The 18572-nt window shown below is 66.3% G+C and overlaps 1 protein-coding gene across 10 annotated transcripts in view; it reads right to left on the bottom strand.

Annotated features, from left to right (window-relative positions):
• Positions 1 to 2866: 2866 nt before the first annotated feature.
• Positions 2867 to 18572, bottom strand: part of PLXNB2 (plexin B2) — a 30913-nt gene continuing 15207 nt past the window's right edge. For 7 of the 10 annotated variants that reach the window (XM_055085368.1, XM_055085367.1, XM_024127174.3 and 4 more), the window contains 35 exons: positions 15662 to 16748; positions 15115 to 15297; positions 14892 to 15020; positions 14251 to 14351; positions 14030 to 14156; positions 13476 to 13629; positions 12968 to 13082; positions 12786 to 12894; positions 12606 to 12707; positions 12059 to 12151; positions 11641 to 11722; positions 11397 to 11557; positions 11133 to 11281; positions 10867 to 10975; positions 10541 to 10677; positions 10178 to 10348; positions 9576 to 9705; positions 9263 to 9490; positions 8951 to 9127; positions 8716 to 8855; positions 8514 to 8614; positions 8159 to 8388; positions 7836 to 8017; positions 7378 to 7444; positions 7070 to 7216; positions 6168 to 6324; positions 5930 to 6030; positions 5766 to 5850; positions 5462 to 5616; positions 5222 to 5382; positions 4992 to 5139; positions 4528 to 4592; positions 4248 to 4323; positions 3824 to 3898; positions 2867 to 3742 (listed from right to left, as the gene is read on the bottom strand). In XM_055085368.1, the coding sequence (XP_054941343.1) occupies positions 3638 to 3742; positions 3824 to 3898; positions 4248 to 4323; positions 4528 to 4592; positions 4992 to 5139; positions 5222 to 5382; positions 5462 to 5616; positions 5766 to 5850; positions 5930 to 6030; positions 6168 to 6324; positions 7070 to 7216; positions 7378 to 7444; positions 7836 to 8017; positions 8159 to 8388; positions 8514 to 8614; positions 8716 to 8855; positions 8951 to 9127; positions 9263 to 9490; positions 9576 to 9705; positions 10178 to 10348; positions 10541 to 10677; positions 10867 to 10975; positions 11133 to 11281; positions 11397 to 11557; positions 11641 to 11722; positions 12059 to 12151; positions 12606 to 12707; positions 12786 to 12894; positions 12968 to 13082; positions 13476 to 13629; positions 14030 to 14156; positions 14251 to 14351; positions 14892 to 15020; positions 15115 to 15297; positions 15662 to 16735 (5526 nt within the window). In that variant the 5' untranslated portion in view covers positions 16736 to 16748 and the 3' untranslated portion in view covers positions 2867 to 3637. Of the gene's footprint in view, positions 3743 to 3823; positions 3899 to 4247; positions 4324 to 4527; positions 4593 to 4991; positions 5140 to 5221; positions 5383 to 5461; positions 5617 to 5765; positions 5851 to 5929; positions 6031 to 6167; positions 6325 to 7069; positions 7217 to 7377; positions 7445 to 7835; positions 8018 to 8158; positions 8389 to 8513; positions 8615 to 8715; positions 8856 to 8950; positions 9128 to 9262; positions 9491 to 9575; positions 9706 to 10177; positions 10349 to 10540; positions 10678 to 10866; positions 10976 to 11132; positions 11282 to 11396; positions 11558 to 11640; positions 11723 to 12058; positions 12152 to 12605; positions 12708 to 12785; positions 12895 to 12967; positions 13083 to 13475; positions 13630 to 14029; positions 14157 to 14250; positions 14352 to 14891; positions 15021 to 15114; positions 15298 to 15661; positions 16920 to 18572 lie in introns of those variants that run through there. The other 3 variants (XM_024127172.3, XM_055085365.1, XM_028490774.2) reach the window with 3 other exon arrangements.

Below are 18572 nucleotides of genomic sequence, written 5' to 3' on the forward strand. Positions count from 1 at the left end.
TTTGTGCGGAGTTAATGGAGCTTCAGCTAAAGCAGGGGAAGAGGAGGCGGGAGAGAGCAGCGGGCCGTGGGAACCGGCCGCGCGCCGCAGGGAGGGGCGGCCTTTGTCCTCTCTCCTCCACGGGGGCAGGGGTGTCTGTCGACCCGGAATCCCAGCTGCGAGTGGTCAGCGCTGACCAGAGGGGAGCGGCCTCACCGCCCTGCTCAGCGGTCACACACCGCGCTGAGACCCTCCCTCAGCATTCAGCAAACCTGCCCTGGGCACAGGGGCGCCCGCAGTGTGCCCCGCCGCCCGGGCAGATCAGTCTCAGCCAAGTTGCCCTCTGGAGGGGAGGGGGCTGTGATACTGCAGGGGAATGACCAGGGAGGATTCCCCGTGGTGGGGGGTTGGCCGGGAGAGCGCAGTCAGAGCCCCCAGAGGTGACAGCAGTCATGCTGGGCCAGCTTCCAGACAGTCCTGCCTCTCAGGACTTAGCCTGACTTGAGGACCAGAATGGAGAGTGGTGGCCATGGGTGCAGGGCCGTGGCAGGCTGGGCGGGGCGCACCGACAGGATTTCAGATTTTTATTTGCACTGTGTTGTGTGTTTTCACAGTGTCATCCCGGCCAGCAGGTCGAGGACTGAGCCTGGAGGGAGGGTGGTGTGGACGGAGGGCAGCCAGGAGTGGTAGGCCCTGCCAGTGGGTGTGCGGATGGGGCACGGATGGGGCGGCACGGAATAGCCTCCTATGAGCCCTGGGTCCCCGGCACCCCACCCCTGGCCTCCTTCCACTCTCTACTGTGATTCACAGCTACTCCTAAGTACTGAGATGCCCCCACCCTCCATGTCAACTGTCCCCTCTCCACAGGCCCAGGCCATCCCCTCTTCAGCCCCACCCTGGTCTCCTGGCTGCACTTCTCCCTGAGGTCAGAACGAACTTCCTAAAATGCTATCTGGCCCTGTCACAGGGGCCCCATGATTTAGGTGAGGTCTCATGCTCTTAACAAGCAAGCAGGGTGTGGTCCTGGGCTGTTTTCTGCAATTTGGAAGGAAAGGTCATCGAGGTTGCTGGTCACCTCCATCCCCGCATCTCCCCACTCCCACGGCATTGGGAGGAAAGCGGGAAGTGGCAAGTGACAGAAGGCTGGGTCACCCCTCGGTCTGCCAGCCTCCTGACCACTCCAGCTGGCCTGCCCACCCCCGTGCACCCAACATCCATGCCCAGTTTCTTCACTGGCCCCATGAAAGGATGGCCCCTGGATCCCTTCACACTCCTGTCCTCCGAGGGGGAAGGGAACCCCACCTGTTGGACCTGCAGCAAACGGCGGGCTCACTGACTCTTCTCCATTTCATGCCTGGCTGAGGAGGAAGTGGCCCACAGGGGTCCAGTCTAGAAGCCAGGCCTCCAGGTTCCTGCTCCCCTGCTCCCGCTCCCCACAGGGTGAACACTCCCAGACTATGCCGCCCCTGCTCTGGTTTAGCAGTACCTTGTTCAGATCTCCTGCCCATCTGGGTCTCTGGTCCTGACCATAGTACACTGTCATCTCAGGGGCCCCTGGGGTGGGGGATGTCTGTTGTTTGCCTGGTACCCCTTCCGTGTGGAAGATATCCACTCTTGTTCCCTGTGGCTCAAGATTGGCTGTCCCCGTACAGAAGTGGCTTATGATCGAGGCCTAGCCCATTGAGACTTCTCAGCCACAATGGGGTGCCACAAGTGGAGGAGACACAGGCTGGGGTGGCCTGCCACCAGCGTCCCAGGTGTCTGAGAATAAAGTAGCACATGTTGGGAAGAGGGTCAGAGAGATGGAACCCAAAGACATATGAGTACCTGGATCCAGCCATATCTGAAGCTGAACCCCTTCACTTGCCTTTATGGAGCCACTAAATCCCTTTTCTGCTAGGGTTGGTATTCTTGGAACACAAGGGCTCCCTCAAGGAAGGCCCTTTCTGCCCCCTTTACTGCTGCGTCCCTAGTGCCCAGGACAACGCGTGCTGAATGAACGAGGGGCCCAACGCACTGGTGCCGCGTGTGTGTGCGCACATACATGCCTGTGTGGTCGTGGCACGTGTGCTTGATCGGCCACAGAGTAGCGCATCTCATGGCTCCTGCTCTGTGTGCAACACAGGGGTTGGGAGCAATCTGCCTTCCCCCATCGCCTGCCTCCGGGACAAGCCCCTCCTTCCTACACCAACAAAGGCGCCTCTTGCTCTCAGGTGCCCGGGGACCCCAGGAGGAGCTGACCCTAACGGCCCCACGGCCTCGAGCAGGGGGATACAGGGCCTCCCTCCAGGAACCACCGTGTCCACTGGGGTCTGCACACAGTAGGGCTTACTAAACGTGTGCTGGGTGGACCACACCCGTGAGGCACGCCACCTCAGGAAGGAGAAAACACGTCCCTGAGAGCTCGCGCCACGCCCACCCCTGCCACCAGATGGCGCCCAAGCGGGCCCAATCCCGCACGGGGTGGGGGGGGCGGGGGGGGGTCGGGGCCGCCGCGCTGTGCCCTTGGAACCTCCACCTGCTTCAGATTCACTGTCAGTGCTGGGGTGCACCAGGGTGTGCCTCTGGGAGAGGTTCGCACCCCAGCGCTCACCTCCCACCCCCGACCGCCATCCTGTCCTGCTGGGGCAGCAGGAAGGCGTGGACTCAGCCGAGCTGATGGCCGTGGACAGGCTGCCTCAGCACACCCAGCAGGCCTGGCCCAGGGGAGCCAGGGACTGTGGGATGGGTGTGCGAGGCCACACGGGCCCACCTTCAGGTGAGCTTCTGGGGCCAGGAGCGCACAGGAAGGGAGGCCGTGGGCAGGACAGGCCCGGTACCAAAACGGGGCAGGCGTGTAGGGATGGCGGGTCGGCAGCCCCCGGAAGAACCCAGCCAACCCGCAGAGTGAAAAAGACAGCTGTATTTGATTGACAATTAACAAGATTTACAAAAAGGGTTGCGGGTGTCCTGGCGGAGCTGCTCCCGGCCCCCCGGACCTGGGCAGGGCCTCCAGGTCAGCCTGTCTGACAGGCCGGGACCCCGAGCCCCAGTCTGCTGGGTCCCTTCTGGCCGCCTGGGCCTCGACGTCTGACGTCCAGCTTGACCTTTGAGGTGGGGCCTGCAGCACAGAGTCCCCCGGAGTGCCAGCGCCCCGCAGGGCAGGCCAGCGAGGTCAGGAAGGCATCGTACCACTTTTCTGCCCCAGTCCAGGCAGGGCAGACGGACAGAGTCTGGGCACTAGGTCCTGGGGGCCGCGGGCACTCAGACCTCACCCCAAAAGGCCCAACCCAGGTATGTGAGGCGGCTGCTGGTGCCTGGGGAGGGGGGCTGGGGCCCGACTGCCCCCAGCAACCCAGCGTGGCGCTGGGGGCATAAGGCACGTTTTCATATCGCTCAGGAGGCTTGAAGGAGACACCCCCGATGCTGGTTCTGCAGGAGGGAACTGGTGCTGGTGGGCGCCGGGCACTATTGCTCAGGAGAAGGGTGCTAGGAGGCTACAAACGCTGAGGTGGGGGCCCCCCTGCCACGCACACACTCGGAAGCCCGGGGGCTCTTCCTCTGCCAGGGAGAGAAGGGCTGAGTCCTGCCCGCTCGGCCTCGCTCCCCCGGGGCCGCCCAGCGCCCGGCAGTGGGTGTCACACACCTGTGTCCCGAGACCATGACGGCGGAGGTCGAGTCAGAGGTCCGTGACCTTGTTCTCGAGCGCAGCCGCGATCTGCTGCAGGCGGAAGGCCAGCTGCATCTTCTGGGCGGCGGGGTCCTCCTCCAGGGCGTTGATGATCTGAGGAGGGGTCACATCAGAGCACAGGCCAGGCTTAGGCTTGGGGGGAGCACAGCCGTCCCGGAAGGACCGGAGCCCTACCTCGTCGTAGTACTTCTGCGTGTACTGGTAGAGCTGGTGCAGGGCCACGAGGGTGTTCAGGGAGTCCGTGTGCGCCTGGGAGGGTGGCGGAAGGGCTGCGTGACCCACGGGCAGGAGGCTGCCAACCAGCGGAGCAGGCAGACGCGAAGGGTCCCCCCGGCAGTCACGACACGCACAGCCACGGCACACCGCAGACAGAGCGCCTCCCACCCATGCAGACCCACGGCAGGCGGGGCTGGCTCAGAGCCGCTCGCGAGCCCCGCCGCCCCCCACGCCCCGTCTGCGCCTCTCCTTTCTCCCCCGTGGGCACAACTTCGCCCACCCCCAGCGCAGTCTCCTGGCCCGCTCAGCAGGGCCTTCCGGGGAGGGGTGGAGGGCTAATCCTGGGGGGGCTCAGCTTGTGCGTCCCCCGTGCCACCCTTACCCGGGAAATCTCTGCCAGGTGTGTGTTCATGTCCTGGTCACTGACCTGCACCATCTGTCTGATCCCCTTGTAGTAGCTGTGGGGGGCGGGGAGTTACACAGGGTGGGCCGCGGGGGGCGGGTACCGGAACGGGGGGCGGTGGCTCCCGGACGCTGGACCCGAAGCTACCCACGGGACCCCTGCTCCTGATCACAGGCCCGCACCGCCCGGGGGCCCCGCTGGGTGGGGGCTGAGGGTGGGCAGCCAGGCTCTGGCCTCATGGGGTTGGGGGGGCACTCACTCCTCCACCATCTTCTTATAGGTGGAGATCTCCTTGGCGTAGAGTAGCTTGTTGCTGGGAGAGTCCTGTGGGGGTCGGAGCCAAGTGACACCCAGGCCGAGACACCTGCACGCGCTCAGGATACCCAGAGAAAGAGGGGGGTGCGGGGGATGGGGGTCCAACGGCGGTAGCTGCCCAGCCCAGCCACGGACCTGACAGCGTTTTCGTCATTTTGTGATGAATGGTAAAACTCACTTTTTCTCTCTCACGGAAGGGGAAGGGGCTCGGGATCGCAGGCTGCCACAGGTCCACGGCCCAGAGGGCCTCCCTCCGCCCCAGGTACCCTGCACCTGTCATTCTACTGAGCTCCAGCCCCCGCTGTGCAATTCCACGCCCCAAACTGACCTCCTCACCGGCATCGCAGCCCCCCTCCCGACGCTTCGCGCTGCCAGGAAGCGGGCTGGGCTGCCCGCAGCTGTACTTACGCGGCTCAGCTTGTGCTCTGTGCGTGTGCAGGCGTCCATGAAGGTCTGTGCGATGACCGACAGGGAGGCGTCCACCACCTCGTGGACGTGCACGTCGAAGATGAAATGGGGGTTCTTGAGGATGTTCACCCAGAACCGGAGAGGTAAACTGAGGCGGGACGACAGGGTGTGAGGGGCCGCCGAGGCCTGGAGCAGGGCGGGCGGGGCGGGGGGCGGCACGGAGCCCACACCTATTGGTCTTCCAGATGTGGATGGTGTCGTCGTCCTTGATGTCGTGCTTTTCTGCCTGCTCGTCCAGGAAGTCGAAGAAGTACTTGACTGCGGGCGGCACCGCGTGGCCGGGCGCCAGCACGCTCTGGAAGAAGTTGTCCACGAACTGCTGCAGCGTGCCCTGCGGGGCGGGAGCGGGGCTCAGCGCATCCCACCGGCGCCGGCCCCGCTCTGCCTCCCACGCGCCCTCCGCGGCCCACCTTGACTGACAGCAGGCGGGTCAGGTAGATCTCGGTGATGGCCTTGGTGCGCTCCTTCTCCTTCACGCTGCCACGCTTGGACTTGCCTTCGTCCACCTCGTCCGTTGGCCGCACCAGGTGCCACACCCGGTTCTCCTCCTCCAGGAGGGCGTGGCCTGTGGGGGAGGGGGGTGCTGAAGGACGGGGCCCGGGGCCCGGGTCCCACGCCGGGCTCACAGCTCCCCCGGACGGCGGCACGGGGCGGACACGGGCTCAGGATGACCTCCAGAGGCCAGAGGGGCCCGGACGAGAGGAAGGGACTCACGCTCTCCAGGCAGGTCCTGCTGGCTGTCCTCAGGCTGCTGGGAGACCCCCACCTTCGACAGGATGAGAGTGGCTCCGTCCCGGACCTGGGGAACAGAGTCATGAGGGAGGGCCTCCTGCCCCACTCTCAGCAGGGGCCTCGGCCCACCCGGCCGCCACACTCACGTTGTAGTGCATCAGCGTGTTGACGCGCTTCCACCGGCCCTCCCGCTGAGAGGTCAGGTCCAGGTCTGACAGGATCTGGGCTGTGGACCCAGGACGCCACTCTGTGGGAGGACACAGCCCAGCTCCTGGAACCCGGCCACAGCCCACCCTGTCCGGGCGCCTTCTCGCCATCCCCCACCCGACCTGGCCGACCAGGCTTCCACGGGCACGGAGCCAGGCACGCGAGGGTGGTGCTCACCGAGGACCACACTGTCAGCCTTGGGCCAGCGGGAGCACGGCTGTGTGCGGTACACCTGGTCAATGATCTTCTCCTTGACCTGGGAGATGGTGTCACAGTTGAGGACCTTGACGGGGATGGCGTCGACCCCTTCGTCCTGGACAATCACGCTCACCATCTGCCAGGGGACACAGAACGAAGGGCCAGTTGGCGAGGGGCCCTCGCCCTCACTCGCCCCAAACTGGGAGCAGTCTTGGGCCTCCCCGCAGTGGCGACACCCTCAGGTGGACGAGTGGTGGTAGGGGTTGCCGAGCTCCTTCAGCACCCAGGCCTCACCCTTTCCCGCCCGCCGTGGCTCAGCAGGACAGGGGGCAGAGGACTGCTCGCTTCTAGGTATCACGCAACACACAGGCACCACGGGGGCACACACCACGTACCACCCCCACACGCGCACGGGTTTACCACCACTCGCTCGGTGTGCCCAGGCCCTCAAAGGCCTGCAGCGGGCCCGGGCACCCAGGAGGCAGCTGGCTTGCGGTCATGACACTTAGAGCCTCTCTCCAATGACCCATGAGCCTGCTGAGGACCCGTGACCCAGGCCCCTCCCTGAACACGGGTGGGCCCAGCGCGGGGAATGGGTTCTAATGCAAGTCCACGAAGGAGGCGAGTGGCATCAGCTTCTGGTCCTAAGGCTGGCCTGGAACCCGGCCCCTGAGGTCGCCCAGCAGCCCGCCCAGCCCCAGGGGCTCACCAGGGGCTCATACTCCACGTCGTCCCCCAGCAGCCCGCCCAGCCCCAGGGGCTCACCAGGGGCACACACTCCACGTCGTCCCCCAGCAGCCCGCCCAGCCCCAGGGGCTCACCAGGGGCACATACTCCACGTCGTCTGCCCCCCAGCAGCCCGCCCAGCCCCAGGGGCTCACCAGGGGCGCATACTCCACGTCGTCCCCCAGCAGCCCTGTGTCATTGAGGGTGTATTTGGCTTTCTTCTGCACAGCATCCACGGGCCCCTTCTCCACCTGATGCTTGATGGCCTTGAAGAGCTTGTACAGCGGCTCCCCTGCGCTGTCCTAGAGCAACACGGGGCGGCTGAGCCATGGGTGGGACTGATCGTGCCAGGGTGGGAAGCAAACACATCCAGGTGGAGCTGGGCCGCAGGGAGGTGGACATTTGGGGGGTACAGCACCACCCCGTCCCTCCCCCACCCCCGGCAAGGCTGTGTGGAACCCACCTTGAGATACTGGTACAGGCAGATGGACATCCAATTAGACAGCATCCTCTCCACCACTGTCTCAGACCTGGAGATGCAAAATTGAGGGACACTTTAGTGCTCCTAGGATCAGCTGGCTCTTCCAAGTACCCAGACCACCCTCAGAGCAGCCCAGCCTCCATCCAGGCCAGAGTCTCCGTCAGCCTGTACGTTTATAGCCTGCAGTGACCAATCTCCCAGCCCCCTCAGGGTGGGCCTTTCATCTTCCACCTCCTCCTACAAAGGGCTGATGACAAGGGGAGCAGCTAAGTGACCGGCAGAGACCACCTGCTAGCAACGACGCCGCCCCTGCCGTCCCTCCGCCCTACTCACTGGCACTGGCTGCACTTGCTGGCAAACCAGGTGCCTCAACAAGCCTGTGCTGCCCCACTGCCACCCCCTAGCACCGCCCACCGTGGCCTCTGCCCTTCCCCACGCACCTGCGCAGCATCAGCTTGGGGTTCTTGGCCACCACATACTGCTCCATGAGCTCCAGGAAGAGCGTGCGCATGATGTCCGTGTAGTACTCCAGCTTCCCGTGCAGCGCCACGGTCAGCAGCGAAGCAAAGTAGACCTTGGCGCGGGCCGAGAACTCCCGCTGGTTCTCCAAGGTGTGGATGAACTGTGGGGGAGGCCGGTCAGAGCTCCGCCCTGCCCCGCCCCGCCCCGCCCCACCCCCTTGCTCCAGAGGCCCCGCCCCTCACGGCCCCGCCCCACACCCCAGAGGCCCCGCCCCACACCCCAGAGGCCCTGCACCGCTCACGTTGATGAGGAAGCACTTGCTGTTGAGCAGGTTGGAGAACTGGTAGAGCGCCTGCTCCACTAAGGGCCGCCGTGACTCAGGGATGTCCAGCTTGCCCGTGATCATCACATCCTTGTCGCCATCCTTGGAGGGCAGGAAGAAGACGCGGTCGGTGTAGGTCTTGTAGTCCAGCACGGGGATGCCTGCCTCGTGCACGTCGTTGGTCTGGTCCTCCATCTCAATCATCAGGTCTGCAGGGAGGTCAGGGTGAGGCATCCGCCGCTGGCAGCCCGCCGTCCTCGGTCCCTCCCTCCGTCCCTCCCAATGCGGCCTCTTCCGAGCCCTCGTCCCCCAGGACCTGCGGGGCGGCCCCTACCTGTGAACTCCTTCTTGCAGCGGTCACGCACACTCTCCTCCAAGCCCTCCAGCTGGGACTTGATCTTCTCGTACTCGCGCTCTGCCTGTTGGCTCTTCCTCCTGGGGGCACAGGGAAGCAAGCTCCTGGGACCCGGCCTGGACTGTGCTGGCCGGTGGGTGTGGCCAAGGGGCTGAGGCTGGCTGCCGGGGGAGGGGCTCACCAGTAGCAGTAGACAGACACAGCGATGACGGCCACCATGGGCACGATGACCAGCGGCAGGATGAGGCTGAGCGGCACGTCACTCACACGCGTGTCATACTCCACGCGGCCCAGCACCCACTCCCGGGAGCCAAACTTCACCTGCGTGGAGAGGCGGACTCAGCAAGGACAGGTGTGTGGCCGAGCCCAGGAGAGCCCGGTGCCCTGTCCCCTCCCTGCCCCCACCCTACACGCACAATGAACTCAGGCAGGTTGTGGGTCGTGTCCCGCTTCTGCCGCCGCTTGGGAGGGGGCTGCACCTCTGGGGGCTCACAGTACAGATCGGTCTCCGTCAGCGTCTTCATGACGCACCGCTCGGCACCCACGAAGGCCTCGGCCTCGTGAATCGTCATCGCCTTGTTCAGGTTGGTGCCCTGGGGGGCGGGGGATGGGGCCACAGTGCCCAGGAGGGGTTCAGGGATGCCCCGGCCAGCTCAGCCCAGACCTCGGGCGGCTCCCCTCCACGCACCCACTCGGGACCTGGCCCCCGGGGCTGCACCGGCCCTCACCCGCGCGTGAATGAGCTTGTTGACCTGCTTCTTGACACCCCCTGTGAAGTTCTCGAAGGTGGGGTCGGCGACGTACTCAAAGGCACCAGCCTCAGTCCTGAGCAGGGCTTGGTGCCCATCCATCTGAATGAGCGCCGTGAGGTTGTAGGCCTCGGGCTCCTCGGGGACGGCCGGGGACAAGAACACGACCTTGGAGTCACTGCAGAACACGTACTCTCTGCCCACGACCTAAGAGCCGAGGCAGGACCGTTAGGCCACTTGGCACAGGCTGCATCCTGCCCTGGCGTGTCTCCAGCAGCGGGCACCAACTGACCGTCACGGGCTGCAGGGGTCCGGCCTCCCGCCGCCGCCTCCAGGACTGCAGGGGCTCGGCTATGACCACCATGGCGAATTTCTGGATCAGGCTGAAGCCCTGTCCTGTGACGTTGATGCTCCGGCCACCACTGGGGGGGCAGGGAGGGGATGGTGCCTGAGTGGGCACACCTGGGCAAGGGAGGTGCCCAGCCACCTCCAGAGCAGGTGCCCTGCAAGGCTGTGTCCCCGACCCCACCCTGCTTTTGGATACTCTTGCAGGTGTGTGCAAGCACAGGCCTGCTGCTATGGCAGGGGCGGGGGGGGCCGGGGGGGCCGGGGGGTGTGTGTGCTCAGAGCACGTGACGGAGCGCCGCCACCCTGGATTGTCAGAAGCGGCGCTGGGCTGGGTGGCGGGGGGAGGTGGAGGCGGGATGTCGGGCCTGCCCGACCTGGGGTTACAGTGGGATTTTTGGAGGCCTCCTCCTGTCACCCAGACCAGCTCTGCCATGTCCTCGCAAGCCCCGTGAGAAGAGGGCACCTGGGAAATAGCTAGATGGGGTGGGTGTGGCCAGCAGTGTGGGAGTCGGGGGCACCTGCCACGGGGGGAGGAAGAGGTCACACCTGACAAAGCTTCGCAGCGGCTCGAAGGCCCGCAGGACTGGGTTCTCACGGTAGGTGAAGGTGACGCCAGGGCTGGGCACTTCGGAGCCCCCATAGTAAATCTTTAGGGACAGCTCTCCCGGAGCCGCCTGGGGGCCGGTGACACACCGAAGCTGTGCCCCAAACTGCGTCCTGGGGGTGGGGATTGCGAATCAACGCCCGCCCCACCCTGGGACCGCCCGCAGCCCCAGGCCAGTGGGGCAATGGGCCTGGTTGGTTCCACTGCCCCCTCCAGGACAGACACAGGGTCACGGCCAGAGGGCCCTCACCCTGTCCCCAGGACCAGGGCAGACCGGGATTTGGCGGCCTGTGGGTGACACCCACACTTTACAGGGGACGTCATTGAGGGTCACCCGCATGTCCTCCTCAGAGCCTGTGTCCAGGTGGGTGCCGTTGATGGTCAACGTGGTGCCGCCCGCCTGTGGCCCCTGCTTCGGCTCCACACTGAGGGGCTGGGGCTGCTAGAAGAGGAGCAGGGGCGTTTGACTCAGGGCTGGGGCGGCAGGGCTGCGGCCCTCCCTCCCGGGCCTCGACTGGGCCATGACCGTTGTCAGAAAGAGGCAGGGGCACAGCCTCGCCTAACCCCGAGTCAGCACATGGCCCCCCCAGATCTCACCCACATCCGCAAGAGCCACCTGCCAGGTGCTTACCTGATAGGTGAACTGGACATGGGGAGGCGAATGGCCGAGCTTCCCGCTGATGTCCACCTCGACGCCCCCCGTGAAGGGCGCCTCTGCAGCCTCGACGGTGCACACGATCCTGCGTGGGTGGCAGGCAGGTGGGCACACTCCGTGGGTGTGCAAGCCCCGGGCACCCACGCACACCTGGACCGTGTCCTTCCTCTCCATCTCCCCAGTCCCCCGGCCCCCCAGGGGAGGGCCCGGCCCAGCTCTGAGGGCCCAGGTTGCCCACTCACCGGGTGGACACGGAGTACCGTCCTGGCTCAAAGGCACAGTCCCGGCCGGCCACGGTGACCCTCTTCACGTCGTCTGCTCTGACCCCCAGATTTGACCCAAGGATGGTGATGCGAATGCCTCCACCGAGCGGACCGGTCTCAGGCTGGATCTGAAATTGGCAGAGCCCGGCTGGCCTGCTGGCTTGGGCAGGCCAGGCTGCGCAGCAGGTCCAGGGCCGGGCTGGAGTCCCTCCTGTCAGGGAGGTGGGGGGAAAGGGGGCTTACCCTGGTGATGACAGGCGGTGGACACTCGGAGGTGGCGTTACCACACAGGGCCGCGTACACACACCTGCTCTGCCCGCTGCACCACACGCACTCGTAGGCGGGGTCAGCGGCCAGGCACAGGCTGCAGTCGCTGCGGCCGAAGGAGCAGTTGTAGAGGGTCACTGCGGCGGGAGAAGCTGGCCGTCGGCAGGGCCGCCCTGCCCCCCTTGGCCCGCCCACCAGCCCAGCTGCCCACCCCACCCACCTTGGAGCCGGCTGTCAATGTTCTTGCCGTAGGACTTGACGTACAGATGCAGGGGCAGCGTCTCGTTGGCATCGTGGGAAAGCTGGGGGCACACAGGGACACGCTGCACCCCCGACTCCCACCCGAGCCCCCGAGGGTGACCACCGTGTGTCCCCTCACGGCCGACGGGGAGCAAGGGGAGGCCTCCAGGTGGCCAGAAGCTGGAGGCTCAGAGACGGAGGGTGACTTGGATTCCAGGGAGACAGGAGGCCCAGGGATGCTCTGAGGCCACACCTGCCTGCCGGCCCTGCTTCCCCAGCAGGGCAGGTGGTGAGCCTGCCCCCGCCCCACCCCTCAAGCCCCAGAGGTAACTGGGCTGCCCCCGCAGGGCCAGCCCTCGGGGTCCCCCAGCCTGGCCCGCCCACCCCGGGAGGCGTACCTTTGGGGTCCGAAAGGAGAAGATTCCTTGCTCCTGTGTGCTGACTGGCTCCTCAAACTTGAGCAGGTCGCTGCCCACGTGCAGGGAGGAGCCCTGCCAGACAGGCCAGTCAGGATACCCGAGGCGGGCCAGCCCGTCCCACATGACCGCCCTGGGCCCCGGCGCCTGCCGTGCGCCACACAGCTCCCGGGCCAGCGTGGGCGCCCCCGTCCCAGCTGACACCCGGCCACTCGCAGACAGGCCCCGCCACGCTCGACACCAGGACTCCCCTCCCTGCTCCCTCCTGAGCGGCACTCGGCTGCCCAGCCCCCGCACGCCCGCACCCCTGGAGGCCCGTCCAGATGCCCCACGTCCACCCGGACCCCGCCGCCTCCTTCACGTGCTGGGCCCTGAGCCGCAGAGGCTGGATGGGCCCTGGCACTTAGCTTCTGGTCCGCAGGAGGATGGCTCTGAACAAGGCTGTGCCTCTCCACCAGCCATCATGGCCCCTGCCGGGACCCCCAGGCCCGAGCTCACCGGTGAGCCAGGGCCCCACAAGCGCCCGCACCTTCACCGTGTCCAGGTTCTTGCCCTGGAAGGTCACAGCCGTCTCGTGGCTCATGGGGATGACCAGCGGGCTGGGGTTCAGGAACTGGGGGCAGTCGTCCTCCTGGGGAGGGCAGGGCTGGTCAGGTGCCGCCCGGCCTCAGCCGAGCGGCCTGGCCCGCGTGCCCTCACGGCCCCTCACCATGTGGGCACGGACGATGCCGTCCTCAGGGTTGGGCGAGGCCTCCCGACACTCGTGGTAGCGCAGGTCCCACTGGCAGGTCCAGCGGTTGCTGGCACAGGAGATGCACCTGGAGGAGAGGGTGGTGAGGAGTGTGGGGTCCGCAGCGGGGGCCGTGAGGGACGGGCAGGCGCAGCACTCACGGCAGGTTCTCCTCCAGGCTCATGGCCACTCGGCAGTCGTAGAAGGGGTACAGGTGGGAGGTCAGGAAGACGTCGCCACGTTTGAAGAGGAGCTGGATGGTCACAGCCACGTGATCTGTGGACAGCAGGTGGGGACGGCGTCAGGCGGGGCCGCAGGACGCAGGGGGAGGCGGGCTCGGGTGGGGGGGATCAGGAAGCCGGAACTGGGCCCCCCTCCCGCCCCAACTCCTCCGAGAACGGGAGGCCGCGTGTGGAGATCCTGGTCTGAGCGGGGTCCCGCAGGGCTCAGCAGGACCCGCCGCCGCTATCAGATCTCGGCTCGCGTAGGGCTCTGCGCTGCTGGGCCCTCGCTCTGTCCCTGCAGGCACCGAGGGCCGTGCTTCCTGGGCGTCTGGGGCAGAGCGCCTGTCAGGTCCCAGCCACGTCACCGCGTGGCCCCCAGCTTCACCAGTGAGCCGTCCTCTGCTGGCCCCAAACGCTCAGGGGACAGGCTCGGGCGGGGCCTCACCCTGGCCAGGCGGCGTGCTGGGGATGCTGCTTGGGGAGTTGCAGACCACGGCGCCCCCTTGCATGCTCGCCACGTGCGGCGGTGATTCACCAAAGAGGCACAGCAGCTTGTCCTCCTGGCTCAGGGCCGGGAGGGGACTGACGGTCAGGTGCACCTGCGGAAGGGCCACTCAGCTCACAGCAGGACTCCTCTGCCCAGCCTCAGGGTGCAGGGAACCCCCGCCCCCGCCCTGAGCCCCGGTCCTCTGGCCGTCCTCCGGCCGCCCTCCTGTATGGGTACCCCCGCCCCCGGAGAACCCTCTAGAACCTGGCTCCATTTCATCTGAATGGGCCCCTCTGCGGTCACCTAAGCCGCTCCTGGGACAGGGCCTGGGTCTGCCCTGGATTCTCAGGAGCCCCTCGGGTCAAAGGGGCCAGGGGATCCAACAAAGGATGGGGGTCCTGTCCCCAGACTCAGCACCGCCGCCCAGGCCAAGAGCAAGATACCACGCGGGTCTCCTGCCGTCCCCACAGCCCCAGGCCAGCAGCGCCCCTGCCTCCACCCTCACCACACACCTCTCCCTGGGCCCGGCGGCTCATGTTCTGCGGCTGGGCCTCGGTGACAGCCACGCAGGCCTCACTGCGGCTCCACAGCCAGTGGCCACTCTCTTCGGCCCGCGGGCACTCGGCCCTCCTGGTGCATCTGCGGGGGCAGGGGGCACCCGTCAGCCCCCAGGGTGGGGCGGCACCCCCAGACCCAGGCTGGGGCCGAGCCCCCCAGACTCCCGGGTGCTCACCGTCCCTCGACGACGCACCAGCCGCAGTAGGGGTCCTGCGAGCTGCGGCACTGGGTGCAGGTGGAGAAGCTCTCACACTCCTGCACGGGGAGCCGGAACACCTGGCGGCACCGGGGCGGTGAGCGGGACTGCGGCCACCACAGGTGTCAGGCCAGCAGCCACAAGGGACTCGCTCAGACGCCAGACTTTCCTGGGATTACCGGCTTGATCCCACCTTTACCCCTAAGCCTTGGAAGCCTCAGCACAACTTGAGGCTGGGCAGTGAGGGCTCCAGGCAGCAGCTGCTGGCCAGGCTCTGTGGGACACGGCCAGGAGGCTGGACCTGACCCAGGATCGGGTGGTGCAGGATCTCAGGGCCCACGTCCCCCACCGTCTGAGCTCACAGAAGCTACCTGGGGCCCCTCGCCTCCCTGTTTGCACTTGGGGAAGGCCCACTTAGAGCACTGACTCTCTGGCCAGGAAGGGCCCAAGGCCGGGCCAGAGACACAGAACAGAGAGAAATGGTTTCAAAGACGGGAAAGGTGCTCGAGAGACACTGTCAGGACCCAAGGAGATGAGAGTTGGCCCCCCTCCCAGCATGCTCTGCATGTCTCTAGGGGCTGGACCACCAAGGCCCCTCCTCCCAGGCTCCACAGGCCAACCTTGTCCTGGGTCATGGCGTACAGACTGGCCAGGTCTGCGGCCAGCACCAGGTCCCTCTTGATTTTCTTGTTGATCTCCACGAGGACAGAGCCATACTCTGCGGAGCTGCCATCTGGAGCGAGGTACACCTGGTGGGCACGAGGGCAGGTGCATGGTGAGGGCTGGGGGCCTCGTGCACTGAGGACCCCTCCGGAAACCACCCTGCCCCGCCCTGGGCCTCACCTTGAGGACCCGGCCGTCCGAGGTGCCCAGGAAGGCGATGGTGTGGCCGTTCTCGGTTGTCACTGTCACAGCTGTCAGGTTCAGGCCTCCACGGTGCAGCACGGCTATGGCTGAGAGTCCGTCTCGGCTGCCCAGCGGGTAGGGCAGGTGCTCCGAGCCACACAGGAAACTCTCGCTGGCACCCTATGGACCATGGCGTTAACGGTGGGTGCAGACTCCCGCCCAAGGCCTCTCCCCACCATGGCTCCCAGCATTCGTGGCCCTACACACGTCCCCCAGGACTGGCCCAGGCAGGCAGGGCCCCAACCCACGTGCTCACTGCTCCAAATCCCAACGTCCAGCGTGGCTGACACCTGGGAGAAGTGGCACCCACATCTCACGCTCACCTGTCTGCAGGGACACCACACACGCGCGCGCGCGCACACACACACACACACACACACACGGCCTTCAAAGCAGGTGGGACGTGGACACGGCAAGCAGTGCCACGCGTGGACCCACACGCGTGTGGTCTAAGCTCATGGGAGAACGTGCTGAGGCCACGTACCGACCCGTGGCCCCCACACTGGATCTCGCCGTGGAAGGGCTTGTAGAAGGTGTCCCGGCCGGCCTCCCGGGTGCCCGTGTAGCAGGCGTCGCGGTTGGCCTCCATCTTGCTGTGGACCTCGTCCAGCGGGAACAGGCAGAGGCCCGCCCGTGGCCCCCCGCCGCCCCGGCCATCTGTGCTGAAGACAGCGTAGAGCACCCCAGTGGCGCCTGGCCGGGCCACGGAGGCCGCCAGGCAGGTGCCAAAGGCGGGGACCTGGCTGTCACCGGGGCCCAGGCAGCGCAGGTCCACCTCCAGGTAGGAGTAGTAGAACGGGTCGGACTTGCACATACGCGCCAGCAGCGTGCGGTTCCGGGCCGGGTGCTTGTCCTGCTGGTTGAAGACGAAGAAGACGTAGGGGCCGTCCTCGAAGGCAGCCACGAACTGCTGTGTGTTTGTGGACAGGTAGCCGGCCTTGTAGGTGGCATGGTCCGTGTAGGCCTCGAAGGCCTCCCTGCCCTCGCTCCGGTCCAGCAGGCGCGTGCTCACGATGATGCCGTTGTCATGGGGCCCGTTGCCCTTGCCCACAAAGAGCACGTGCTTGCCGCCTGGGCCCGTGGTGCTCACCAGCCCCACGGTGGCCACGCTCTCGTCGTTGCTGGCCACGAAGGACTTCTCACCACTGCCGTCCTCGTAGAAGAGGAGCGTGGAGATGTTGCTCAAGGAACGCAGGGCGCAAATGCCCTTGAAGAGGCTGCCGCACTCGATGAGGCGGTTCTGGGGGCGGTCAAGCAGCAGGAGCTGGTTGACGTTGTCAGTCTGCACGGCCTCGTGGCACTGGCTCGCCTCGATGGGCGGCGTGCACTTCTTGTTGTCCAGGGCCGGGCCCGTGGCCGCCCGCTGCTCTAGCTGCAGGTCGGCACTCAGCTGGTAGAGCGCGTTCACCGCCCCCACGTACACCACGCCCGACCCCTCATCCACCACCAGGTGGTTCAGCTCCGTTTCGCCGCGGAAGAAGTCCAGCTTGCGGGGCCGCAGGCTCGCACTTGTGCCCACCAGGCCCAGGAGGGTCAGGGTCCAGAGCTGCAGCGCCATTGCCCCCGGCACCCTGTGAGAAGAGAGGAGGGTCAGGGGAGCCCCAGCCTGGAGGACCCACCCCACCCACAGGAAGCCCCTGGTGCCTGACCCTGCCCAGCTCGCCTGAGCCCCCCATCCCTTCCCTGCCTTCCCACCCATCTGGCCAGACACACCCACTCTCATCTCCAAGGAGATCATCTCCCGGCCCTCCTCAAGAAGGAGCACCTGGGGCTTCCCTGGCGGCGCAGTGGTTGAGAGTCCGCCTGCTGACGCAGGGGACACGGGTTCGTGCCCTGGTCCGGGAAGATCCCACGTGCCGCGGAGCGGCTGGGCCCGTGAGCCGTGGCCGCTGAGCCTGCGGAGGCCACAGCAGTGAGAGGCCCGCGTACCGCCAAAAAAAAAAAAAAGGCGCACCCGTAACCACTGACGGGCCAGGCCACCAGCACTGCAGCTCCAGGCCTGGGTGCGGCCGCCCCCAGAGGACGGCGCCCTGGCCTCTGCCCCCAGGTTCCCAAAGCACCTTTAGGCCCACCTCCGTGGCAAAAGAGCACCTTCTCCAAAAACTCTCCCAGACACTCACGCATGTGCCCACCCTCACACCCCATGACCCCAAGAGCTCCACACTCTCCAGAGCACAGACCCAAGCTGACCGACAGGCCCTGAACATACAAACAGGTGGGCCACACACCTGTTCTATGCCTGACTCTCGGTACACACGGTGTAATCTGACGGGAACAGGAACGCCGGAGGCAGGTCCTGGGAGGGGGTTCTGGGGTGAAGCAGGTCTCTGAGGGGGACCCTGGAGGCCACGGGGGGAGCTGCGTAAAGGGCTGGGGCAGGCCACGTCAGGGCGCGGGCGTCCGTCCGAGCACACGCACGTCCCTGCGTGTGTGCGCGCGCCCGCGCGTGTCTCTGAGCGCGTGGGGGCGAGCTGCTAAGGCCGAGGGTGGGCTCAGGGTGCCCAGCATGGAGGCCCCGCCCACCTGGGGGCGGTCCAGCACAAACTCCGCCCTCGAGACCCTGATCAGAATCCCCTGAAGTGGCCTTGGCCGCCACCCCCACCGGCCACCCTCTCACAATCTGTGCGAGAGCCCTCACTCCCGGACCCGCCGGAACATTCCCTGAGGGGGCCCGGGCCCGGCAGGACATTTAGGGCAGCTGTCCGTGCCACGTGGCCGAGTGGAGACGGGCCCCAACAGCAGAGGGTCATGAGGGGCTCAGGCCCTGGCCTCCCAAGACTCCCCCCACGGCCGCTGCACCTCTACAGAGGAGCTGACACGCCCCCTACGGCCCCCTCAAACACCACCGCCCTGGAAATGCTCTCATTCCCTCAAGAAACAATTACTTTTCTCCTCCCCTTTGACAGCCTGCCCTGCCCTGCTCTGTGTCCTTCTCCTCCGGGAAGGCAGAAGGCTGTCTGCTCTGCTCCATGTCCAGGGGAGACGCTTCTTTGTGGGCGCTGGCTTTGGGCCAAGCCGTGCTGACTGGAATAGGGTGGCTTCTTCTCATGGACCCTGTGATTCTCACATCAAGCCAGCTTCCCTCTTTGCCTGAGCCACTAGGAAGCCCCCCGGCCAGGCTGTGGCTGTTCTCCATCCCCCACTGCATCCCTCTGTTCTGAGTCTCCACAACATTCCTCGAGCCCCTCGAGGAAGCGTAAGCAAGAAGCAACCAAGTGACAAAGCCCTCTGCACCCCAGCATCACCACAGGGCACCGGCAGGGGCAAGTCTCAGGACCGGGGAAGGTGCGCCTCAGCTGTGCACCGCAGCCCTTGCTCCGCAGGTGCTCAGTTCCTGCCGGGGCCCTGGGGACCCCACAGGCCTCCTCACAAGCTGCTGGGAGAGGAGCCACCTA

This window comes from Physeter macrocephalus, chromosome 6 (genome assembly GCF_002837175.3).
Source record: "Physeter macrocephalus isolate SW-GA chromosome 6, ASM283717v5, whole genome shotgun sequence".
NCBI classification, from domain to species: Eukaryota; Metazoa; Chordata; class Mammalia; order Artiodactyla; family Physeteridae; genus Physeter; species Physeter macrocephalus.